The sequence below is a fragment of the Symphalangus syndactylus genome, chromosome 4 (genome assembly GCF_028878055.3).
Source record: "Symphalangus syndactylus isolate Jambi chromosome 4, NHGRI_mSymSyn1-v2.1_pri, whole genome shotgun sequence".
Taxonomy (NCBI): domain Eukaryota; kingdom Metazoa; phylum Chordata; class Mammalia; order Primates; family Hylobatidae; genus Symphalangus; species Symphalangus syndactylus.
Genome location: NC_072426.2, coordinates 116,953,566 through 116,981,151, shown reverse-complemented (window position 1 = coordinate 116,981,151; position 27,586 = coordinate 116,953,566). Strand labels below are relative to the sequence as shown.

At 39.2% G+C, this 27,586-nt stretch overlaps 1 protein-coding gene across 4 annotated transcripts in view; it reads right to left on the bottom strand.

Annotated features, from left to right (window-relative positions):
* The window catches only part of GAB1 (GRB2 associated binding protein 1), a 133,847-nt gene that overhangs the window by 16,104 nt on the left and 90,157 nt on the right, over window positions 1–27,586 (bottom strand). For all 4 annotated transcript variants that reach the window (XM_055276009.2, XM_055276010.2, XM_063638216.1 and 1 more), the window contains exons 3-6: window positions 18,616–18,841; window positions 13,397–13,998; window positions 12,077–12,162; window positions 11,582–11,885 (exon numbers count right to left, since the gene is read on the bottom strand). In XM_055276009.2, coding sequence (XP_055131984.1) covers window positions 11,582–11,885; window positions 12,077–12,162; window positions 13,397–13,998; window positions 18,616–18,841 — 1,218 coding nt within the window. The remainder of the gene's footprint in view (window positions 1–11,581; window positions 11,886–12,076; window positions 12,163–13,396; window positions 13,999–18,615; window positions 18,842–27,586) is intronic.

Genomic DNA, 27,586 nt, shown 5'->3' with positions numbered 1-27,586 from the left:
GGTCACTCTTTGCATTTCTCAGCTTTGCGACCCCAGTATCTTATCTAAGTTTGTGGTTAAATAATCAAGGTCACATGACTGCTAAATCTTACCGAGTTATGGTTTCTCACTTTTTCTCTAGTTCCACCTTCCAACTGCCTGACAGGTCATCTCCAATTATCCTTCTGAAGCTGAAACTGATTGTTTCTCCTCTAAACCAATGCCATTTTCCACCTCCGAAGCCCTTAGTAATGACACCACATCCTGGATCCTTAGGTACAAATTCTCGGAGTTATGTAGTCCATCCCCTTTAAGCATCTGCATTTGGTCTCAAAATGCTAATGATTTCCCAATACGACAACAAAAAGAGCTTTTAAAATGGGAAGGACTGAAATGGAAGGAGCAGGGAGTCAAGGTCAGTGAGAAAGTTACCCGAGCCTGTGTGAAAGCTGGTGTGATGACTATAATCCAGAATGATCACGGCCTATGAAAAATTACATGGAGGGTCTTTTAAAACCTATTCCTGGAGGAAAAGAAACAAGGCAAGAACAAACCTGTTTGGGAAGAAAAACTAATCATAATAGATTTTTTTTTTTTTTTTTTTTTGAGACGGAGTCTCGCTCTGTCGCCCAGGCTGGAGTGCAGTGGCGCAATCTCGGCTCACTGCAAGCTCCGCCTCCCGAGTTCACGCCATTCTCCTGCCTCAGCCTCTCCGAGTACCTGGGACTACAGGCGCCCGCCACCACGCCCGGCTAATTTTTTGTCTTTTTTAGTAGAGACGGGGTTTCACCGTGGTCTCGATCTCCTGACCTCGTGATCCGCCCGCCTCGGCCTCCCAAAGTGCTGGGATTACAAGCGTGAGCCACCGCGCCCGGCCATCATAATAGATTAAAAAAAAAAAAAGAGAGAGAGAAACTCAACTCCTATCTTGCTTTAGTCTTCTCTAGCTAGGAGAATGATTTTCAAACTGAAAAGGACAGAAGAAAGATAGCAGCCATTAAAGGCCCATTACGTGAGAAAGGTGTGTGAAAGTTGATTATACAAATTGGGTCATTCTTGTTGTAGCCAACTAAATTAGGGTTGAGGGCCAGGGGAAAAACCACTCATGGCACAAAGCAATTGATCCAAGAATTAACATTTCCACAAACCCTGGTGCTGAAACAACCTGCTGCAACCCTAAGACCAGTTATACCTCACAGCTGCTGAAATGACTTGCCATGACTCTAAAGCCGGTTTTACCTACCACCATCCTTCACCAATCCGATCTTGCCAGTTCCCAAGAAATTCTCTAGTGCCAGTGAGCTTTCTTTCAAAACAATACATAAGATTTCTCTTTCTAATAAAACTCCCAACCTCCTCTTTGTTCTTCAGACATAACAAAGACCAGTTGGTCTGTGTATCTCAAATTGCAATTCTTGCTTCCCAAATAAAATGTTAAGGATTCATCTGTGTATTTTGATTCTGAGTTCAACAAGTACAACATATTATCCAGCTACTTTCAAGTTCTATTCGATGAATTACATTTCAAGACAGCAATGATTTTACAGACAAGAACACAGAATACATATGACTTATTTGGGGAAGTCATGGAGAATATGGAAATGCCGTAAGAATACGGATGTTTTTACATCACATTCTTCTCTTGAATTGTGCTCTGCTCTGGCTAGACCATTCTGTTCTCTATTTCTCATGTACATCTTTAAAATTTCAGCCCTTTTCTACATTCTTTCACTATGAATATCCATCACTGCTTTATCAATCAGTGACTTTAATTTCTACACAAAGCTCAAGTTAGAATACATTCTCTAAGACTGCCCAGAGAAATGCCATTACACTTAATCAGGAATATTTATTGAGGAGTTCTTAGGTACTAGACACTCTAAAACCTCCCAACAACCACGTAAGGAAGGTACAATTTAAAAGAGATTTTAATAATTTTATTACCAAGCTGGTTGGGGGCTTATAGAACTTAAGTAACTTGCCCAGAGTCACACAGATGATGACTGGTAGAGCTAGAATTTAAATCCTGTGAATCTAGAGAGAGGGCTCATGTTCTTAGTCCCATATCCTTATTTCAAACCTATAATCTTTACTATAGTTACTCTTAGAAGAGTATTTGTATTGCTTTGCTTTTGTATACAGTAAGTTCTCTCAACTAAATTTTAAGTACTTCCAACATTAGAGATGTAAAATCGTTACATTTCTCTGAAGGGTTTACCTTCGTGACCAGTAATTTCTTGTTGGTTACAGTGAAAACATATATAAAATGTAAGTGATTGTAATGATGAAGACAATGTGGATTAAGTAATTTTTAAAGATGTCACATGTTCCAAGGAGACTCGTATGAGCCAAAAGCAGATGCGTGAAATCAGTAAGCCTTTCACTCGAGTTCTTCTACATCTCCATTACCTTCTTTTCTGGGGTGGGTACTAAAAGGGTACTCCTTTTCTAGGGTATTCCTTGGTTTTCTTAATAGAACAATATGATATAATCATATTGAAATTTTTAAAAATGCATTTATAAAATTTACATGTATTTTCTACTCTGTGCAAAGCTTAAGGTTAATTTTAGGGCAGAAGCTACAATGTGGAAATGTTGCACTGAATTGTACAATGTCACTTAGGCATTTTGTTAGCTTGATTTCTCTATGCTTCCAAACTCAATTTGACATTTATGCTCCAAACAGAAATGAAAATCATGCCCAAAGAATAGCCTTATATTACTTAAGAGGAGAGAAACGAGAAAAAAAGTCCAAGGTGTCTTAGCCTTTTCTCCTCCTTTTACTGCCTGTATACAATAGGCCGATGTTTTACTGATTGCTGAAGAAAAGTGTGAAAATAGATAATAAGAAATAAGAATACTAAAGCAAAGGCAAAAATAAACCAACTTTGGTGATTCTTAAATTCTGAGAGTAAACAGAGAACTCATGTGAGCCTGAACGTTTAAGTCCAAGGCAGTTAGTTACAACTTGGCTTTTGCTAGACTTGGTTTGAGCAAAGAGTGCAGCATAATTTAGTGAAGAGCACTGACTACTGGGGAAATTTCTATCTGTGCTTTAATCCTTAGGAGGGTTGTTAATATCAATCTCTTGATCATGTGATCTGCTCCCTAATTTGGAGTACGATTAGAGATGATCTAATTTTACATTTTAAAATAAGAAAACGTATGCGAAGAAAAGTCAATGGATTTGCCCAATGTCATTTAATGGGAGGGAGTGGTTGTTAATAGTATTACCAGAAATGAATTCTGGCTTTTTGGATTCTTGGTCTAATATTTTTCTAATATACTGCTGTATACTATAACCTCATCACTGTAACTTATTTTAATGGTTTTTAAAAGAAAAAAATGAAAACACGCTAACTAGAAAATATATGCCATCTAGAAGAGCATGCAGCATATGATTCATACCCTCCCTTTGCTTTGCTCTCTTAGATCATGTGAATTCTCATGGAGGAGGACACTTTTAAACTCTTAAAAGCTAAAGCCCTTCAAAAAAATGAGACAATTTTAATTATAAGGAATTGTCCCCAAGTATGCCAAAGAAAACAGCACTGCAGGCCAAGCACAGTGGCTATGCCTATAATCCCAACACTGTGGGAGGCCGAGGCGGGAGGATCACTTGAGCCCAGGAGTTTGAGACCATCCTGGGCAACACAGTGAGACCCATCTCTAAAAGAAAAAGAAAGAAAATAGCCTTGCAAACTGCATAAAAACTTTCTGTGCAAACACTGATGTCAAGGCAAAACATAAAGCTAGTCTTAATGTAGCACCACCATTTCATGCAACCCTAAGAAACAGAGCAGCAAAGAGTGGGGTGCTCTTTTAAAATGAAGGCCCTGACATGCTTCAGACATTCACACCAAAAAATAAAAAATTGTTTGCCTGATATTTTTTTTTAAAAATGAGCACTTCATTTACCTGTTTTGTTTCTCTGAAAGTGATGAACTTGTACTGTATGGCTGTATGAGTTCTGCTTATACTCCAAGTGCCTCAAAATTTCCAAAAATCACTTTAGGTTCCCCAAGTTGAGGGAGCCAGACAGGGGGACTTTTGCTATGCCTTTCCTGTTTGATCCCGTCTCAACAAAGGCTTCAAGAACCCTGGATTTGGAAAACTGGGCAAAGCACTCTCTGAGAAAGAAAAGTGATTTTTATAACATTTTACATTAAAGAATACAATTATTTTCTCTATCGTATTCTTAAATCAGAATGTGCTTTCTAGGGCCAACCTGATTATGCACTCCATACTTATTTCCTTTAAACGGTAACAAATCTAACCCAAAGCTTGACTTAAGATTTAAATTTATAAATCTTAAAGTTTACGTGCCTGCATAAAATTCTTTAATGGTACACTCAGAATAAAGTCCAAACTCATTATCATAAATTATAACTCCTTCAGGATCAGGCACCTGCAAGGCATCTGGCATTCGTCCCTCCTTTGGTACTTACCTCCCTCCCTTTTGCCCGCCCACCTACCTCCCCACGACTCTGGGCCTGTCTCATCTCCCCTCTTTTTAAAGGACCTGGGCATGTTGTTTATTCTAACGAGAAGATCCTTTGCCAGGCTGCCCTCCCCTACCATCATTTAATTGCCACTCACACTCTCAGACTTTCCTCAGGGGAGCTTCCCTAATAGTGCCAAGAGTTTACTTCAACCACAGCCCCTTCCATGGTAATTATGATAATGTGTTTACTTCTCCACATCCCCTCCTAAACGGTGAGCTTCTTCAGGGGTCCTAGACGGTGAGCTTCTTCAGGGGAACAACCTTTTCTTTGTTTGGAGAATTTATATCCTGTAACTGATAGGTGCTTAAATCTGTGTTGTATGAATGTTAATGAACTGCCTTTCTCTTAAAGCTAGTGGTGTTTAATCTGATCAATCTCACACATTTTTTGTTTTTGTTTTTTTTTTGAGATGGAGTCTTGCTCTGTTGCCCAGGCTGGAGTGCAGTAGCATGATCTCAGCTCACTGCAACCTCCAACTCCTAGGTTCAAGCAGTTCTCGTGTCTTAGCCTCCCAAGTAGCTGGGATTACCGGCATGCGCCACCACGCCTGGCTAATTTTTTGGTATTTTTACTAGAGACAGGTTTTACCATGTTGGTCAGGCTGGTCTCAAACTCCTGACCTCAGGCGATCTGCCCACCTTGGTCTCCCCAAATGCTGGGATTACAGGCTGAGCCGCTGTGCCCAGCCATTTTTGCTTGTCATTTAAATGGAAAAAGGGAAGAACTAAATTCTAAGGGTATTTCAAGTCGGTCATCTCAAATACAGTCAAGGCAGTCATGCGAGGTCATATGTCAAATAAATAGATGTGACCTATTAATGCATTATTCTAATAGGTAACTACTTACATAAGTTCCACACAAAGTGGACATTTTATTTTCTGTATTATTACAGGCTTTACAAAGCCTAAATTTTTTTTAAGCCTAAATTTTTTTTTTTTTTTTTTTTTTGAGACGGAGTCTTGCTCTGTCGCCCAGGCTGGAGTGCAGTGGCGCAATCTTGGCTCACTGCAAGCTCCGCCTCCTGGGTTCACACCATTCTCCTGCCTCAGCCTCCCGAGTAGCTGGGACTACAGGCGCACGCCACCACGCCCGGCTAATTTTTTTGTATTTTTAGTAGAGACAGGGTTTCACCGTGTTAGCCAGGATGGTCTCGATCTCCTGACCTCATGATCCGCCTGCCTCGGCCTCCCAAAGTGCTGGTATTACAGGCGTGAGCCACCGCGCCCGGCCAAGCCTAAATTTTTTACTCTTCCCAAAGTTTTGCAGATTATGCTACTACTTCCAGTAGGCATCTCCAAAATCAAGAAAGAGTAAAAGTAATTCACATTATCATTTGTTAATTCCAGAAAGTCATGAAGGCAGAAACAGAAAACTGAAAAATTTTTATACGTTTTAATGGTCTCATGGTATAAAGAGAAATGTAATAATGATAATTATACTTTGAAGTCAAGAGAATATTGAGAGGAAAAAACCCCACATTAAGGCTCTGCTGTAAAAATGGACTCCATACTTATTTCCCTTAAACGGTAACAAATCTAACCCAAAGCCTGACTTAAGATTTAAACTTTAATACCTGTTTATCAAAATGTAGTTTCATGTACTGGTATTACTCATACATTCTCCAAACACTTATTAGTGTATACATGTAGTTTTTAAAAAGCATGTTAATAATCAAGTAGGCTTTATTCCTAAGGTGTAAGTGGTTCAATATATACAAATCAATAAATGTGATTCACCATGTAAACAATTAAAAACAAACAACATATGATCATCTTGATAGACCCAGAAAAAGCTATCGATAAAATTCAACATCTCTTCCTGATAAAAACCCTCAAGAAACTAGGCATTACGACCAAGTCTTCAAAAGCAATTGCAGCAAACCGGAAATTGACAAATGGGGCCTAATTAAACTAAACAGCTTTTGCACAGCAAAAGAAACTATCAACAGAGTAAACAGACAACCTACAGAATGGGAGAAAATATGCAGAAACTATGCATCTGACAAAGAGGTAATATCCAGAATCTACAAGAAACTCAAATCAACAAGCAAAAAACAAGTAACCCCATTAAAAAATGGATAAAAGACATGAACTGATACTTCTAGAAATGAGACATACAAGTCGCCAACAAATGTATGAAAAAATACTCCATCACTAATCATCAGAGAAATGCAAATCAAAACTACAATGAGATACCATCTCACACTAGTCAAAACAGCTATTACTAAAAAGTCAAAAAACAACAGATGCTGATGAGGCTGTGGAGAAAAGGGAATGCTTATATACTGTTGGTGGGAACGTAAATTAGTTCAGCCACAGTGGAAATCAGTTTGGAGACTTCTCGAAGAACTTAAAACAGAACTACCATTAAACCCAGCAATTCCATTACTGGGTATATATCCAAAAGAAAACAAATCTTTCTACCAAAAAGACACATGCACTTGCATGTTCATTGCAGCAGTGTTTACAATAGCAAAGACATGGAATCAACCTAGGTGCCCATCAACAGTGGACTGGATAAAGAAAATGTGGTACATATACTACACAGCCATAAAAAGAATGAAATCACGTCCTTTGCAGCAACACAGATGCAGGTGGAGGCCATTATCCTAAGCAAATAAACACAGGAACAGAAAACCAAATATCACGTGTTCTCACTTATAAGTGAGAGCTAAAAATGGACATAAAGATGGCAACAACAGACACTGGGTACTACCAGAGAGGGGAAGGAGGCAGGGGGAAAGGGTTGAAAAACTAACGATTGGGTGCTATGTTCAGTTCCTGAGTGACAGGATCATTCATACCCTAAATCTCAGCATCACACAATATACACACGTAACAAACCTGCACATGCACCGCCCAGAAACTAAAATAAAAATTGAAATACAAAAGAATAAAAATTTTAAAAAGTGCATGTTAATTTTTAATCACATTCAGAAACTTTAAAGGATCTCTTGAAAAAATGTTTAGAGCAAATCCATCACTGTGCCAAAAGAGTCACCCAGGGAAACTCTCAGGATTAGTCTTCTGTATGCTCCCCACACAATATTAAGGATCTAAGCCTGAAGGTACTTTAACCAGACTGGTGTATAAAAACACCATACAAAACCTTGTACTGGCTTAACAAAAAAAAAGTACAGTAACTAACGTTCAGACTGTTGCAGAAAGGCGTGAATGGACAAGGCCAAACATAACAACATAAAGACAGCATGTGGGGCTCACACAGCTGCTGCATCATGCTAGACGGAGACTAGACAGAGATAGGGGCCTTAGATAAGTTTAGCGATTAAATATAGTAGATTTATGTCATGACATAAAGAGAAGCTACAACAGATAAATTTCCCAAACTTTACAAAACTCCCTTTCCATCAGAAATATAAAATTTTCAATTGAAGAGGTCAAAATATAATTTGTCCTGTATTTCCAGTGACTCATCTGCTTTCCCAATATTTAATACAGTATGCTTAAAATACATTTCTCTTAGTACACACAAAACTTAGCTCAAAACAAACACTATAGTGACAGAAACAGTATGATGAAAACATCACTATCATGAATTGGGTGATAGGCAAAGGGTCTAAGATAATTATGTTTAAGTGTTCAGAACATCTATGTATTTCAGCAGTTTCAATTACTCATAAGTATTTGAAAAGCTCATCTGTACGCAAACTACAGCAGCTGACATCTATAATTGGGACTATAAACAAGACTAGAATGTTACTGGTTTCTTATAGATCCTTCCAAAGACAATCTCGAAAACCAGACATATAGGGCGATGAACTAGTTATATGGAGCTCTGAAACTAATCAAGCCATATTTTACAGAATTAGATTTGATTATGAGTTTTATATGAGATACTGAAATAACAGATTAAGTCATTTATCTTATCTGATGTCATGAAATCTGAAATTAAAATAGATTCATCTGATGCTATGAACACTGGGAAAAATATAGGACCAAACGAGACATTATTTTCATTTAAGTGTTTGTGGATAAACTTTGCTTTGAGATCTGAATTTGGATTTTAAAATGTGTTTTTCTTGAAGCTGTAACTTTGTAAACTGAGTTTACGAAGTCATAACTTTGTAAAGTTAGTTTACAAAGTCTGCCTTGTAATGTTAAATACATTCTCAAGCCTCCTCTCCTGTATCATAACTATTTAAAAAGTAGAATAGTACAGGCCGGGTGCGGTGGCTCACGCTTGTAATCCCAGTACTTTGGGAGGCCGAGGCAGGCGGATCACGAGGTCAGGAGGTGGAGACCATCCTGGCTAACACGGTGAAACCCTGTCTCTACTAAAAATACAAAAAGTTAGCCAGGCGTGGTGGTGGGTGCCTGTAGTCCCAGCTACTCGGGAGGCTGAGGCAGGAGAATGGCGTGAACCCAGGAGGTGGAGCTTGCAGTGAGCTGAGATCGCGCCACTGCACTCCAGTCTGGGCGACAGAGCAAGACTCTGTCTCAAAAAAAAAAAAAAAAATGTAGAATAGTACTAAAGAAAAGCAATTTTTTTTGAATACTATGACTTTAGGAACCTCTTTTACTGTTTTGCTAAGTCTATTCTTGATTCTAGCAAAAACTATATGGGTATTTCAATCTGGGTGCTCTTTTTAAGTTCATTTTGTATCTAAGCAAATATGCCAAATAAATAATGTGGCCAATGAACTCACAATTGTCTCTGAACAGTTCAGTTAAATTTTAAAAGAATGAACACAATCTCCAGAAATAAGAACCTACTTTATTCTGTTCTATTAAGTTCTTTTACGTTAAAGAACTAGTGCGGTTAGTCTCTAGTGTACTAGAATAATAGTACTTTCACTAAATACATAGGGATATATAATTATAAAATATGTAGTATACATGATACATAGTATATATTCTGATATATACATAAAATATATATCATAATAATGTGGGATACATAAGTGATATCAGACCTAGAGGATACTAAAAGCTAATCATTATGATCTTAGGTCTTTTTTAACTTATAAACAGCGATGTTTCTTGATTTCATATTATGCTTACCGCATGGAATCACAGCTGAAATATACTGGAGTTTTCAAACTGTGCTCTACAGAGCTCAAGGGGAGAAAAGAGCAGCAGAGGAGCAAGAGAGGTAGGACTTAAGAGCTTTGTACCCTCACCCAGATCTTACTCCCTCCACATTTATGTGAGACCTCAAAATATAAAACTGTTAGGTTTGGAATTAAAAAGTAGACATCTGCCACTAACATGCACTCGTTACTGGAAAATAAGGAAAGCACCGGTTTAACATTAAAAAAGATATTTCAATATTTTAAAGAGTTCCTGACACTTGTATCTCAATCCTTCAGTGATCTGTGTGAACCAATTATAAAGCTATACATGTCCAAACATATTTTTGCATATTATATGCAAAGAAAATGACTAGTAGTATCTAAAATAGATTTAGAGACAAAGAAAAAGAGAAACAAAAGGAAGCATTATCCGATAGAAAGCCTCTGATGCTCACATCCTTTCTGAGATCCACACCGCAATCACAGCCCTGCTGCCTGGGCAGACTGGGTCGTCGTGGGTGTGACACACATAGACCAATCACATAATCTCTAAGCACTCTAAAGTGGGTAAATAATAAGTAAGGCAATGAGAAGCTGATGCAGAAGCTGCAAGGGCACATAACAAGCAGCTAGGAGGCAGAACTGAGGCCACAGAAGGGGAGCATTGGAGGCCAAAGCTCTTGGAAAGCAGAATCCATTTAAGTAGAGGATACAGAGTAAGAAAACAAAAAAGAATCAGAAAAGAAAACAGAAAAGAAGGGAAGAATGTGAAAGAGAACAAACCAGATGCAAAGATTTCCCATAAAACGGAAATGCACAGAGAGAGCAGGACATAGCAACAGTCCCCTAGAATTGCTTCAATTCCTGATAACCTCCTTGTTGAAGGAGGTTAACCTCCCATTGAAATGAGGAGGTTATCCTTACTTAAAAACAAAACCAAATATTTTTTCTTAAGATAGTCTGAGCCTCAATCTCTTTTCCTCACAACTAGGACTTAATTAGAACTAATATTAATGATCTAAGCACAGGTTAAGGAGAAATTCACGCCAACATTACGTGGTCTTAAAAAGCTACATATAGCACATGAGACTTTTCAAATGTGCTGAAACACCCTCACGTAAGCCAGATATTGTATCATTTACATTTACATTTATGCTACTACTTGGTTGTCAAGATTAAGCCACACTAACAGCATGGTGCGACACATCAAATTGTCTGTGTTTTAAACACTTAAACCCCAATTTTAAAAACCTGGGTAGATATTACCCAATTTGGCTAAACAGTTTCTTTTACAGACTTCTTAACAAACTATGTTACCTTAGATCTTAATGTTACTTATGAAGGCCAGCATGGAAAAAAATTGACAGACTAGAAGCATTTATTACCCCAGCAAAGGCAAAGTAATTTTTAAGAAGTTGTTATATGAACAGAATGGAAAGATTATACAGTCTCACTGTTCTTAAATAATTATGTCAAATACATTAATAATCTTAAGTCTGATTTGAGATTATATACTCTGGAGAAGAGGTTACTAAATAGCAGCTGAAGGCCATTATCTAGCTTGCAGAAGTGTTTGGATTGGCCTGCAATGTCTTCTTAATAATTAAATTAGTTGATAGAACTTTAAAAATTGAGAATAATACATATAAAATCTGAAATCTCTGGCTTTTCCTGATATACCAGAAGATTTGCCTGCATGGGTGCATCATTTCACAAGTGAACAAAGGATTGTAGCCATGTAGGTTAGTTACTCCCATTAGATGGGGCTACGGCAGTCCAGTTTCTTCTAATTCTCCCCAGTTGTCCGCTCACCCCGTGAGTATTTTAGCTTGTAACCTCTGCTCTAGAGATAGGAGACTTATAAATATCACCTCACATCAACATGTGATATAATAATTGTTAATTTATAAATGGCAGTACTGCTTTGCTTAAATAACTTGATGGCTATGGAACTATGAAATATTTCAGAATTTCTAGTCCAAATTCTGTCTTGGATTTAATGGCAGTTAAAAATAGATCTAACTTGGCACTCCCCAAGCCTTTTACTTTGCCATGCTCTCCTTACCTTTTCTGTCTGGCTTGAGGTTCCTATCCACGGGGGGTGGTTCACAGTCTGCAACAGGAACTGGCCTTCTGGGAGGGGTTTTTGGGCTGGACCTGAAGCCCATATGAGCAGGAGGAGGAACTTGCATTCCAAATGAGGAAAAATCAAATGTTCCTGGAGTCATTGGCACATAATTTGCTTCCTGAATTGGTTCTGTAAAACTGCTGGAATGTTGTCGTGGTGGTGAATTGGGATTCATTGGGACGTAATTTTCATCCAGTTCTTCACTTGAAACACTTCCCACTGTCAACACATTTTTGACTTTCTAAAACACATATATATTTCTTTTAATACACAAAAACTCTTGTCATACATGAAAACACAATTGTAAGTCACACTCATTCATATGGATCTCAGCATACTTTTATTTCATGATATCACTTAGTCTCATGGCACTAATTATGAAGATTCAGACAATGAAATACACTTGATGATGCCAAGGTCAATTATACTTACAAAGTGGTTATGGAAGCCTTCAAGTGAACTAGATCTATCACTTGGAAATGTTCGTGGAATATCATAGCAGTCTTGAGAACTAGCATCTGAAATAAAGAACAAACTATCAACATTTCTTCCCATCTTTGCCAGCTCTCAGGGTCATTGGGATGACCTATTACCTTTCTCTCATTATACATATGCATACACACATGCACGCACACAGAATTTTAAAAGGGATGCTCATAGAATTGTATCTTGAATTGGCATATTAAACCACTAGAAAATGCAGACACTCACTCATATGCTAACCAATACCAATATCTAATTTTGAGTGTGAGTGAATGTCTAAGTCTGGGATAAGACAGGTTATCTAAAGACAAAGAGAAACACCTCTATTTTCTCATCGTTGGCACCACCTTGGGCATAACTTACATCTCACTAACTTATAACCGGGTTATACAGTCACTTCAAGAAAAGAGTTAGATATTGTTATTGAATGGTGAAATAAGTACTGATTTAAGTAATAATCACAGATACATTAAATATTTATCTTCTTGGAGATAGCTGGGGAAAACTCTACCACAAAATACAGAAATTTTAGCACATACTATTTAGGATATGTGCTACAGAATCGGACAGTTTTAATTGCATTAAAAACTTTAGCTTTCTATTTTTAGGACTTTGAGAAGCTCAGAGAATCACCCAGACTCATTTTTTCTTCTCCTCTCAAGGTCTGTAACTTTTGGTTACAGACTCTAGGAGACAGTATAGGAAAGTATACTCACTAGCAATGAGTGAAGCGGGTAGTGATAAGGGGAAAGAAGATTCAGCTCTTTAAACACAAGTAAAAATCAAGCAGCATAACGGCTTGACTGGAACAGAATATCACCTGTTAGACACAACATAAAAACTGCTTAAATAGGAAGGAAGGAAATAGAGCCCAACAGATGTGACTTAGAAGCGGCCATAATGGCACACAAATACAGGAAAGGGTATGGCTCGGAGAGGCTTTGTGGCTGGTCCATTTCCTGCCCTTCTGTCCCAACAGAGGGCCTATCCACCCAGGATTATAGAAAGTGGGAGGGAGAAGGGCACACGTCCTGAGGCAGGAAGGCATTACTAAGGCCATACTTCTTCAGGGGTGAGAAACTCCAACTCTTTTTCCCTTCCAGCAGAGCATGAATGCACATATACCCTTCCAGGTAACTGTAGAGCTGAAAAAAAATGGACTGTATTTTGTAGCATAGTATATTTAACTACACTTAAAAGAACAAATATTCAGAAAAATCGATTTTCTATCATTAACCTCTAATAGAGAAGAAGTCAACTAGAGCTGACCTTTTCGCAATTTGTTTAAATCCACAGTGGAAATGGTATTACTACGTGAAGGCGACATCCCTGCTGTAGGGATACAGTAACTACTGTCAGTGTCTGAGGCGGTGCGTGGGATACTACACGTTTCCACAGGAGATCGGTCATGAGCTGGATGTGGTTTCGGTGGCCGAGGTGGAGGAATATCTGGAATAGTGTCTAGCTTTGATGTCTGTCCCAAGGTTCCTTCTGGAAATGTTCGTGGAATCTGATAAGTATTACCAGGTGTTGGAGGAATGTCATAACTAATAGATACATGCCTCATTTGAGTCTCTACACTTGATGTCCCAGATGGGGTATTAAAAACATAGAGTTCTCCATCTGCTTCAGTACTTGATGGAGACACCTTTGGTAAAACATCATGGGAATAACTCCTGGGCAGGTTATAAAGGCTGGAGTCAACTGAAGCAGATGGGGCACGTGAAGGTGGAGAGTCGTATATCATTTGCTGCTGAAAAAAGCCATTCATTCCATGTTTGCTCTGGGAGGAAGCAGGATTTTTATGAGAAGGGACGTTATCATTGCAGTCTGTTTCAGAAGAGGTGGATTTTGCAGAATCAGCATGTGTTCTAAATAAAAATTGTTAATGACAGAATAAACAAGGTAAAGACTAAGAATACATTTTTTTATAAACACATTTATAGCTAAGCAATCAAAAGATAGGGCTTTTCTCATTAGATTTTTTTGTGTGATCCACAGGATTTAAAGCACAAATGTTCTTTAGCTTTTATGATTATACACCAGACAACAAAACCGCCACCACAAAACCAACAAAAGCATTCTCTCTAATTCTGTCCTATATCTGCCCACACCCCCAACTCCACCTATTAAATCTGCACATAGAAACACAATCCCTGAAGCACTGGAATTAAACATTATAAAACTCTGGGAAAGGTAAATGATTAATGCATAGACACAAGGAAAAGCATTTCCTCTGAAGAGCATGCAAAAACCTAGTACTAGTACAGTTTATATAGTTGATCCATTGGTCTTAAACCTCCCCGTGGCAAATTTGTTGTTCTGTAAAATTAAAAGTCTAACTATTACTTGGTATTGAATAAGGTCAATGTGACTTACAAGGAGGTAAAATCTAATTGTTTTCATATATCTTCCTTTCCACTATTTTTCTTTAACAAACATTTAGCCAACATTATAAAGAGGATCGAAATACATGATACAGAGTTAACCAACTCCAAACAATAACTCACTTTGAGAAATCTCATTAAAGTACATTTAGGTACAACATTTTCAGTCTCTGCATTTTGAGGTATCAGAAAATTTGGGTATACGACAAGATGAAGCTAACAACACAAGCACACTCTCACTTCCTTAATGCTAAACAAGATACCTGAACTACTTCTGCATGTTGTCCGAAGTCTTGTAGGAATTTAAACAATATTTCTTTAAATAACTATGATTTTTTTTAAAGGGCTTACCTTCCCTGACTTCTTAGTAACATGTGGCACTACGCACTGTAAAGTCTCCCCCTTTACTATCAGAAAACCCACATTATGCCACATTGTGCTTTTGTTTTTCCATCTTAAAAACATCTTAAAACCCTCCATCTTAAAACCCTTCTCCCTTGCTGATTATTTCCTTGTTTCACTTACTGGCTCCTTCCCGTCTCTCTCCCTGGGAATGGCCAACAGAATTGAGTCCTCTAACCTTTTACCACACACGCTATTAGAGATCATCCTCCTTTTTCAGAACTTCATTTTCTTCTCTGAATGCTGACGACTTCCATCATCTTACCAAATTCCAAGTCCCATATTCTCAAACTAATATTTCTACTTGGTTACTTCAGTATTACCTTGCTTGTGTGCCTCAAATCGAAATCCATTTACTTCTTAAGTTGACTGTTTTTCCTGGCTTGCATTGAAAGAAATGACTTTATCCAGATTGTCTAGGCTTAAAACGCAATCAGCTTGATTCCTTCTCTTTGGTTCCCCGTCATGCAGGCACCGAGCCCTTCGTCTTAGCCGCGTACTTATTCCCTTGCTCTATGGGAATACATTGCCACCATCCCAAGTTCAGGTCCCTATTCCTGCTGAGATCTACATGACTGAACTCTCCTTAGTGGAATTTCCTCTACTCTGTGCCTCTTTCAATCGATTCATGGGGCCAGACTTCTATAAGATCAATATTTTCAAAACACAGTTGTTATACCACTCATGTATTCAAGAGAAAAACCTAGTAAGGGCCCCTACAGGGTGTAGGAACTATAAGGCCTCACACTAATCCACTTGACATTGAGGTTAGTAATAACCCAGCTCCACCTTCTCCATCCTATACTCCAAGAGGCTCTCCTCCTCATTATCTTCCTCCCACCATGCTCACTCACATCTCTCCTTTCCCTCAAGCTATTTTTGCACAAATTACTAATGATTTTCTTCTCTCACCAACTAGGTGTAGTTCACATCCCATTCTTCCTATGAAGCTTTTGTTTTCTCCATCTTAAAAACACTTGCACTGTCCCTTTGTGGAATTTCTAATGCACCTATGCATATTCTAAAATTTATACTTCATTTAATTCAAATGCAGAGTTAAGAGAAGCTAGAGGAATTATGAGTAATAAGTAAAGCTCCTTGCTCTGACTAGCTTACAGTTAGTGAAGAGTAAGTAAAAACATCAAGTCGTTTCTAACACTGCAATAAAACAAGATATGAAGGCATAACCAGGATGCTATAAAAACCCAGAAAGATATTTAAGCTAACTTGGGAGTTTGAGAGGAATGCTTCCTAGAGGAGCACATTCTAACCAAAGTCTTGCAGAACAAACAAGAGTTTGCAAGGCAACTCTTGTATATTATCTTCATCTCTAAATATTTAATGCTTGCATGTTTTCACTTCTTAACAACTCTTTACTTGTAAACTCCAAAGGTGACTATATCTGAGTAGACTATATCTTATATAGTTTGTACCTTCATAGCACCTAGCATAATATTGGGCACATAGTGGTTACCTCATAAATATTTGCTATTTAACTGTCATTTTTGCAAAACATAGATAGCAAAATACATCTGGGTGATGATTTTGAGCATAAGTTGTACTGCAAGAGGAATGCTGTGATACCAGTGAAATCAATGAAATACACTATGTAAAAATAAAATATACTGAGAACTGTCACTTGGCTGTTGGCTTCTAAAAAGTTGCTAATGAAAAATGATTGTAAACTTTTGTAAAATATTAGTTAGTAGCATAGGTAACAAAGTTGCCAGTGTATAATTTTAAATACTCACAGCAAACAAGCAAAATCAAGTTAGAATTTGATATTAACAAATGTTGATTTATAAATTTTTTTCTGCTCTTACAGGTAAAATCCCATTACAACAAATACATGGAAATCCAGCTTTGGAATGAATGTGAGCTGTTTCCATCATCTCAGGGTATGGTTCACAGAAACTATTTCATGAATCTTAACATATTCTAGGTCAGGCGCAGTGGCTCACGCCTGTAATCCCAGCACTTCGGGAGGCCGAGGCGGGTGAATCACGAAGTCAAGAGATCGAGACCATCCTGGCCAACATAGTGAAACTCCGTCTCTACTAAAAAATACAAAAAAATAGCCAGGCGTGGTGGCAGGCGCCTGTAGTCCTAGCTACTCAGGAGGCTGATGCAGGAGAATGGCGTGAACCCAGGAGGCGGAGCTTGCAGTGAGCCGAGATCATGCCACTGCACTCCAGCCTGGGCAATCGAGTGAGACTCTGTCTCAAAAAAAAAAAAAAAAACCAAAAGAAAAACCAAAAAAACACCATATTCTACATTACAATTTTTGAACAAGTGCTTTGTCTGATCCTAGCCCAGTAATAATCATTTTCCACATTAAAAAAAATCTGTCAAAAAATAATGCTTAATCATAATCTTGTTTAAAAAAACATTTTTCATGTCTATAAAGAAATATACTGTCTATCAAGACCCCAGTTGCTTAATACATAAATAAAATATACTCAATTGACTGGTATCATTAATTGTCACATAGCTATTAATGGCAGAGACTGGCCTCTCAATCATCATTTTTCTGCTCCTTTTAAAAACAGTAAAACAACTGCTTCTCGACTCTTTATTGCCTTAACTCTTCCAACTATTCAACATCAAGTAACATGGAGATCCAATTAAAATGCCTTATAGCTTAGAAGAGGAAAGGGGTGTGGGGGCAGGGAAGGAGATGGTAGAGAAACCAAGAATTCGGGACAGGCTTGATGATTCCTTCAGTCAAGTGCTGCACTCCATATACTTCTACTTAAAAATTTGTAAAGGGAGGCCAAGTGCAGTGGCTCACACCTGCAATCCCAGTGCTTTAGGAGGCTGAGGTGAGAGAACTGTTTGAGGCCAGGAGTTTGAGATCAGCCTAGGCAACAGAGTGAGACCTCGTCACTACAAAGAAAAAATTAGCCAGCATACAGATGCAATGCACCTGTAGTCCTAGCTACTTGCGGGCTGAGGCAGGAGAATACTTGAGCCCAGGAGTTTGGGGTTACAGTGAGTTATGAGTGAGCCGTGGGCAACAGAGCAAGCCCTTGTCTCTTAAAAAACAAGGTAAATAAAAAGGCTTAGGGTAAGCTCTGCTTCATTGCTAGATACGAAGACTAAAAGTTTCGTAATTTTTAGGAATATATTTATTGATCAAATTTCACTAACATCCAATTTGTATATTCCATGGAATTTGCTATATTGGGATCTTACCTGTATGATTAATTTCTCACACAGATCCAAAACCACCACAACACACTCACTGCAATGGAATCGTTTTGCTTTCAAAATCTTCTAGTAGAAGGTATTCCTCTCCTTCTTCAGAAACAAAAGATGACCCTTGGCTGGTTTACAATCACATAAGAAATGGAGCAAGATCACCGTTTATAAATCAGTGAAATCTGTTAAGCAAGTAATACTGTGAGTCTGTAACAAAGACTACGAAATAGTAGACAGATTTCCAAAAGAGCCTTGTAGGGAAAACTGCTCTTTGCCAAAGATGGCAGAGATTGTGTCTCTTCGATACAATCTCCTGAATATCGGAAATCAATCAGGGAATGTAAACCTGAAGTATAAAGCCTGAAACATATGCCTATATACATGGTTTCTTACAAGCCTGCAAATCGAAATTTAAAAAGTTTAAAGGTAAGAATCTTAATGTGTACACACATACACACGCCTCTGTCTCTCTCTCTCACATGGGCATGTATAATTTACCTGGTGGGTTCAGGCTTCTTGCTTTGACAGTTGATGAGCAACAGGTAGTCTTGAGGATCCTCCTGAATGCCAAGAGTTTCCAGGTGTGGTGGAACATTGATTAGCTGATATGGAGGAGGTAGAGTAGCAGAGGATGAATCCGCCTGGGTGGATGGTGGTGCTGTATTTATAGCTAAAGGTAAATCAGCTGGTGCTTGTAAGGAGCTGCCAGGTGGCTTCACAAGATCTGCAATACCAAAGTTTAACTATCACGTCTATCACAGTTAAATAATTTTTGGAAAAACAAAGCTACTTTGGAGACAAATTGTTTCAACACACAAAAACAGAATAAATCATGACAACGTCAGCTAAGACAAACACTACCTAAATGGCGAGGTTTATACAGGAAATATTTTTTTCTTCTCAAAGAGATCTAAAGAGTAGGACTCTCTCTATATTCCAGATCCTCTAAAAAAGCCATGGCTAACCTTTGCCTTGAACAGTCTTCAGTTTTGTGGCTATGAGAAGGAAGCTGTTCTACAACCTTAGTAGAAGAGAAAGATACTTTAAAACTCCATGATAATAAAGTGCTTCCTAAGCCAACCCAACCTTCCAAGGAGACCCATTTAATTACACAGTATTTACCAGGCCCATGGTCCTGTGAGTACCAGGGTCAGCTCTTTACCCTATGTTTATTTCGATGATCATTCTTTTCTTTCTACCTCTTAGCAGACTAGAGAGAAGTACTAATTCTGGGATTGGTGAAAATTAAGTCTACTCATGTTCAAGGAAAGAACTTCTTTAAGGCATCACCTCTTCCCTCAGCTCACAACTTTATTTGCCATTTAGTGGATTTTTGTAGTATTTTCATGGACAGAAGTCCAGCAAGTAAAGAAGTAATTTATTATTCTCTTAACTATGTTCTGAGAGAAATATGAAAACAGCTAAATTGTACAGAATGAAGCAATTTGAAAACCATGTGAAATTCTAGAATAAAATCCCACTGTAGTCACTGACATAACCAAGTATATTAAAGGTCCAGAGAAAAATGCTGTTAGTCTGATTAGGAATAGAAGGCCATAAATAATCCAGAAAAAGGCAAATGCTCATACATAAATAAATTTGTTCTTCAAATTTATATAAATGTTATTTATGTTATTATAGAACAGAAAAAGCTTGGTTGAAACTGAAGCCTCTTCAGTTCCCATGTGGTGGCCTCCTATTCAATCTGTGAGGTGGGCACCTGTTAGAAGGACCCCGTCTCGCTTTGCTGGAAGTTTATTTTTCTTCTTTTCCTTTTTTGCCCAATAAATTCTGTTTCCCTCAAAGTATCCTTCAATGCATTCCTAATCCTTCCTGGTCATGTGACAAAAACCCAGTTTTAGCTGAACTAAGGAACAAAATTCTGCATCATTTTTGGTGCCCGAATGTGGGGCATGAGAAAGGGTAAGATGCAAACCAAAAACTCTTTTTACCTTTCATTTCTAAGCCTTTTTGTCCTCAGACTTCTTCTGAGGTTAGAGGGAATTATGCCTCCCCACAACTCCCGTGGCTCCCAGGGATCGGGAATGTTGGCCTTTTCCTTCTTTTTTAGACAGCAGTGGCTAAGGCCAAAAGGCTCAGTGCGATGGGCTGGCCAGCATTCCCCACCACGTCTCTCTCCCAGTAGGAGAAACCTATTTGCATAAGAATGAGAGGTTCTTCCCCAGGCATCTTTTTCTTTTCTCCACCCTGTCAGCAGTTAACACAGCCTTGCATTTAAGCTGTCTTTTCCTTTTCTCCACCAGGTCAGGAGTTAGCTTTAAAGCGAGGCCTTTTTTTTTTTTTTTTTTCAGATGTTTTACTAGACCAAGAATGGTAAGGAAAACTATTTATTTCTCTGTAAAGTTTTAATTATGAAAAAGGATTTGTGAGGTTGGTCTTAAGCTTTAGCCAATCTGGTGTGCTCTGCATGTCTTTCTGTATGGTCAGTAGCAAACTTTGCTGCAGGCCTCTATCTTGTTTTCTGTCCTTGGAAGTGTGACCTGTAACCATGTGGCAATGCCTTGTTTAGCCTCCGCCATTTTACAATGGTGGCCCAGGCTCAATCCTGGCTTAGGCAAAGAGTCCTTTCTGGTTTGATATTGATGTGACTTTTGCTATTTGTTTATTCTCTTCCTCTCCACGAACTGCCTTGGATTTTCCTTTCTCTGAGCCTTTAGTAAAGTTTGAAAGCCAGAAATACTGACCACTTGGCGCAGCTAAAGTCAGATAACAAAGAATTTAAAAGAATTTTCTTAAAGAGCACTCAGCTTAATTAAAAGTGGATATCCAGATTACAGGTATATTTAAAAGGCCTTTATGGTTTTCTCTTCCTGGATCTTGCTTTGCTGGAAAAGGGCTTTTTCTAGTCAACTGAATTATTTTTCTCCATTTTGCCTTGCCACCCTTAGTGCTTGCATGAGAGGGGAGAGACCTCTGTTTTCCTCATGAAACCCCAGGAATTAAAAGTGAATAGATCCCTCTCAAAATCTGTTTTTGCCTCCCAGTTATGCCTGTTTATTAGGCCTTAGAAGCTGCATGTTTTCCTAATCCTGTCTCTTTATGGGCTCAACCCAGAGGCTGGCAAATGAAAAATCTTGTGGTTACTGGATTTTCTTCTGCCTGTCTGTGTAGTTATATATGTGTTGTATGGGCAATGTCTATAAAAAGAGCTCTAATTAATTAAAGAAGGATAGGTGCTTCGATCAAATATTGAAAGGGAAGATAAAAGCTGTGGTACCTTTTAGTTCATGTGACTTTAATCTTTGAGACATAGAAACAGCCTAAAGATTATTGGTAAAATGCAGATGTCAAAATGTAAATTTTTGCCTGGGGCTAAAGGATTGTTTTGAATTAGGTAAGATAAAGCTAAAAGTTCAAACAAGTTGTGAAAGGATTGTAAAAATTAATCTTGCAAAAGAAATTCCAAATGTGAACATATTAACTAAATTCAAAAGGGTATAATATAGTTTTTCTGTAAATTGAGCACTGAAATAAAAGCACAATAAGGTATTCCTAAGGCACTAATCTCTTTGGCAAAAGTTTTAAGGGGTTATAAAAGGTTTCTGCTTTTTCAAGAATTTCTGAGTCATCATTTTGGCAAAATAAATAACTTATGGTAATCTGGAATTCTATTTCATAACATCAAGTGCTTTAACCCTCTAACATAATTAACAGGCTTCCCAAAATCAAACTTCAGTTTCAAAATTGTCTTTGCTGACACCTGGCTTTCTGGATGCTACAGAGGGCCCCTGGAGCACCCAGAAGAGAGATAAACAGGACTATCTGACATGTTTAGGTACATGGGATTGCCAGAATGATGTTTAATCTTCTTCAGGTTATATCTTAGGGAATAATATTAATACATGTTCCAAAATTGTATGGGATTTCTAAAATTCTAATGTCTGAGTATATGCTATCAATCACAATTAAGGTTATGTTATTGTAAACCACAGAGATAACCAAATTTCTTTTTCAATTGTGTTTCTGACTGTAACTACTGTAGACATTTCATTACTCACAGACAATTGTCTTGTTTTGATCCTCTTCAAAAGATGGTTTATAATCGGCTACATAACTTTGACAGGTGCTTTCAAAGGTAGGTTTCTGATAACTTAGGAGATTGTGACATTGGAATAAAGGAAAAATGTACAGGACTCATGGAGGGCTGAAATGTTCACGAATATCAAGCAAAACAAGAGTTAACTAAATGGACTGAACTCATAGAAAACTGAAGTAACCTTTTTGACTTTTGCTTGGAACACTGCTGATCCTTGTTTATCAGAGTCCAAGGAAACTTATTTTGAGCTATTCATGGCCTTTAATAATTGAGTAAGGTATAATCCTGTGAACAAAATTTGGAGCATATTTGTCGCTCTGCCTCTCTTCTCCAGAATTTGGAAACTAGTTGTGAGTATTCTTAACTTATGGCAATATGGTTGTTTGCATCAGTGCAGTAAGAATCCATTTTCTTTTGCAACAGGATGCAATTGGAGAAACTGGTTGTTTTACCAAGGCTTTGACTAGAAAGGTATGCTTCCCTTTAAGGAGTCAGGCTCTACTTGCAGAGCTGAATAAAGCCCCTTGGGAAAATTGGCCTCATAGCTCATCTACACAGTCCCATACAGGGTTCCTAACCTGTGGTGAGTAGAGAACGCCACTTTCCAACAGGCCCAGGACCCACATGTTCTTGGGATCTCAAGGAGAGAGGCGTTTACCCAACTCACAGGTATTTGAGGTACAAACTCATGGATGGACTTGGCTTTAGAAAGTCCTATCTGAGATTCCTTGTGGAACAGAGTTCCATCAAAGTCAATCTAAAAGGCCTATGTTAAATTAATTATTCAGGCTGGGCACAGTGGCTCACACCTGTAACCCCAGCACTTTGGGAGGCTGAGGTGGGCACATCACTTGTGGTCAGGAGTTCAAGACCAACCTGGCCAACATGGTTGAAACCCCATCTCTACTAAAAATACAAAAATTAGCCAGGTGTGGTGGCGCATGCCTGTAGTACCAGCTGCTCAGCAGGCTGAGGTGGGAGAATCACTTGAATCCGGGAGGCGGAGGTTGTAGTGAGCCAAGATCATGCCACTGCACTCTCACCTGGGCAATAGAGTAAGACTCCATCTCAAAAAAAATAAATAAATAAATAAAAATTCTTGCTGCACTTTATGCAAATAATGGGGCCACATATAAGACTAAAGTCTATTTTGCAAACAACTCCGTCCTATCATGATTTTTTTTTACTTCATTTATTTTTTTTTTATTATACTTTAAGTTCTAGGGTACATGTGCACAACGTGCAGGTTTGTTACATATGTATACATGTGCCATGTTGGTGTGCTGCACCCATTAACTCATTATTTACATTAGGTATATCTCCTAATGCTATCCCTCCCCCCTCCTCCCACCCCACAACAGGCCCTGGTGAGTGATGTCCCCTTTCCTGTGTCCAAGTGTTCTCATTGTTCAATTCCCACCTATGAGTGATTTGTTTTTAACAAAAATGAAGACTGGAGAGAGAGAGAAATGTTTCAAAACTTGTCATACATTTGTCATTATATTCTAGACTCATTAGTTGTTTTTAAGTTCTTGCCTACATTTTAAACTAACCCGGTTTATTCCTGTGAACCAACAAGCAATCTTTGGCTGCAGCTCAGAAGAAGCTAAGGGGATGGATAATGTAAAAATCTGGATCAATATTCTAATTCTAAGCAAATATCCTGCAATTCCTGTCAAGTGATGGGAATAAACAGGATGCCCATCACCCAGAGGTTTCCTTCTTGGAAAAGTAAGACCAAGGGAGCTAACCAAAGCCAGGTCCCATGCACCCAAATCTTAGCAAGCATAACTACAGCCACCAGTTATCTGGGTGTGTCACAAGACATCCTTTTCTCTCCCTTGTTGGAGGAGGACTCAATTCCACAGCTTCACCTTAGCATTCAGCTTATGATAAGGAGTCCATACAACCCCCCAAGACACATTTTTGTCTCAAACTCAATTCTGAGCTTTGGGTAAAAGCCCTAGGAAATAAAACTAGATCTGACAGGTCCAGAGGCAGACAATAATGGAAGTTAAAAGGCACAGCTCAGGTGAGCGTGACTTATCCCTACCGATTAAGCCAGGCTTCTTTTTTCACAGATAAAGGTTATGCCAATATCCACAGCATAAATGCAGTCTAGGGAATTCAAAGGCTACTGACAGCAGGGGAGATAGGGCATATGTGGGTAAGAGCAGATATTCCCACCCCCGTAAGCCCCCCTATTAACACAGGTGAAGGCCACTTTGACACCCATGGGTGGCACCCTGTAGAGGTTGCTGGGACTTGGGGATATAATGATGGAAGAAAGAAAGAGATGCTTCACTTTCTCTCCCTCACACACCCTGGGTATTCACTAGGAAGAGAAGGGAACCTGGGATGCTTTGCTCCCCTCTTTCATGATGAGTAGCCATTCACCTTTAGTCTGTACCCCTTTCAAATGCATTCTGAATCCCTAGGACTCCTTTGAAAAAAAAAATCTTCTTTTTCCTCCTCTGTCCTCCCTTCGCTGATAGGTAATTGTGTCTCTGTACTACGGGACACTCCCCTCTGATGCATCCTCCAAACTGGGAAAAGTTAATTTCCCAAACCTTAAACTGGTTGACTTAGGATTGCGCTTAGGGGAAGGGAACACAGAAGCCTGACATGCCAGAGAAAGGGTAAAAGTTTTTTTTTTTTTTTTACCAGTCAGGCTTTGCCCTCCCTCTCCCTGTGCAAACTGATAAAAGGCCTTGGGATTTTTTAGCGTCTTTACCCGCCACCCCGTTCTGTTTTGATACATGTTTCCAATAATCCGGTTTGTCTATTCTCGCCTTCAGGCCATCAAACTCCAAACAGTTATGCAACCAGAGCCTCGAATGATGGCCTCTTTTGCCAGGAACCCTTAGATAGGCCTCTGAGGGGGATCTGACTGCTGTTTTCCCAAAACAGGGACCTTTGTCAGCAAGAAAAGGTTAAGATTGGTCTTTGTCCTTATCCTTATTCTAAAGGCAGTTAGACGTACTTCTTTAGAGTGGGGAGTGACAGATACGGAGAGGAGCCTGGCCTTTTCAGATCCTGTGAGGTGGGGAGCCTATTAGGAGGACCCCCCTCTCACTTTACTGAGAGTACTTTTTTCTTCTTTTCCTCTTTGGCCCAATAAATTTCGTTCCCCTCACCCTTCAATGTGTCTGTGTTCCCCTGGTCTTGTGACAAGAGCCCGGTTTAGCTGAACTAGGGAGCAAAGTTCTGCATCAGTAATGCATGTCACTTGGCTTGTTAATTTACCATAGAGAGGCGAAATATCTGCTCTATTTTCTCTAGATAATAAATTATAATAAAGCCACATGCTTTTGATAATGCCTTTATGTATTTAACTATAATATTCATAAATGTACCACAAGCATGTTTATTTAGCTCATTTTATAACCTCCTGAGCCTAAGAAGTCATATCCTAATTATGAAGCCTGAATAATAATGTATTAATATGGCTAAATATGAGTTTATCTCTAATTGTGGTTCCCAATAACAAACAAAAAAGGATCAAAACTCCTATGCATTATGCGTTACACGTTGCAGATGCTGAAAAAATGTTTCATTCACAGGGCAGACACTCACTGAGCACTCTATTTGTTTTATTATTTATTTATTTTATTTTTATTTTTTGAGACAAGGTCTCCCTCTATGCCTAGGCTGGAGTGCAGTGGCACCATCTTAGCTTACTGCAGCCTGGAACTCCTGGGCTCAAGCAATCTTCCCTTCCTACATAGCTGGGGCTACAGGCACACACTACCACATCTGGTTAATTTTTTAAATTTTTTGTTGAGACAGTGTCTCACCATGTTGCCCAGGCTGGTCTCAAACTCCTGGGTTCAAGAGATCCTCCAGCCTGAGTCTCCCAAAGTGCTGGAATTACAGACTTTGTGTCAAGTCAGAAGAAATTAAGGCAAGGGGCACTTCCAAATCTGTTAAGACCCATTCACCTGCATGTGCAGTTTTGGGATTTGCTCCTCAAAAACTCTGAGCACTCCTAGATGAATCAAATTCAAAAATTTTGTTAGAGAATCTGGCCTGAGTAAATAGAAGTTGAACTAACTTCTAACTTTTTAACTTTACTATGCTCCATGTAATGTCAAGTCTTCATAGCTCATCTAACAAAATCCAACATTTAAAAAAATTTTATTTAGATACTGATGTTTATTTTCCATGTTGCTTAAGAACCTGTGCAAGAACAGCTTAAGACCATTCAGTGGTTGCTCCTACCCATTCAGTGGCCTGAGCAGTGGGAGCTGCAGACCAGTCTTCTATGGCAGGCTGAGTGCTCCAGTCTTCAGGAGGGAACTGCTGAAGAGGCACAGAAGGCACCTGCATGCCTTCAGACCAGTGTGCAACCTCAGGCTGAGTAGCAGTGAACTCAGGAGCTGGAGCAGTCCATTCACACTGAAATTCCTCCTTGGTCACTGCCTTTTCAGCAGCAGCCTGCTCTTCTTTATTAATCACTTCAGGATCTCTGTAGAGCTCAGGCATGACCTCCCATGGGTGTTCACAGGAAATGGTGCCATGCATGCACAGAACTTCCCGAGCCAGCATCCACATCAAACCCACGGAGTGAGCTGCCTTGTTGTTGCATGGGATGGCAATGTCCACATGGCACAGAGGAGAATCTGTGTTACACAGAGCAATGCTAGGTAGGTTAACATAAGATGCCTCGCTCTATGAGAGGCTGGTGTTCAGCCCTGGGGTCAGTAACCACAAGAAGCCATGGCTCCCAGAAGGCTGCCTGCATCTGAAGGTTCCAGGAGTGAAGCGGCCAGCAATTGGATTGGCTCCAGTGGCAGCAGCAAACTTCAGCATGGCCCTCTGGCCAGTATTCCTGGAGGATATAACACTGACATCTGCAGGGTTTTCAGTGGCAACAATGGCACGAGCTGCCAGCAGAAGCTTCTCCCAGGTTCTCTTCAGATTTATAATGTAGATGCCATCATTTTTCCTTTTATAGATGTACTGTTTCATCTGGAAGTCAAGATTGGTGCCACCTAAGTGGGTTCCTGCTGCAAGGAACTTAAGGACATCCTCCTTCATTTGCAGGACATCAAGGGCTCTGGACATTGTGAAAGCTTCCCTTTAAGTTACAACGGGAATCCAGAACAACGCCATATGGACCCCTCTGTGGGTAGCACAGAAAGGCCTTTAATTTAAAAGTCGGAGTCTTGCTCTGCCACCAGGCTGGAGTGCAGTGGCACATGCTTGGCTCACTGCAACCTCCGACTCCCTGGTTCAAGTGATTCTCCTGCCTCAGCCTCCCGAGTAGCTGGGACTACAGGCATGCACCACCACGCCCAGCTAACTTTTGTATTTTTAGTAGAGACAGGGTTTCACCATGTTGGCCAGGATGATCTCAATCTCCTGACTTCGTGATCCATCTGCCTTGGCCTCTCAAAGTGCTGGGATTAC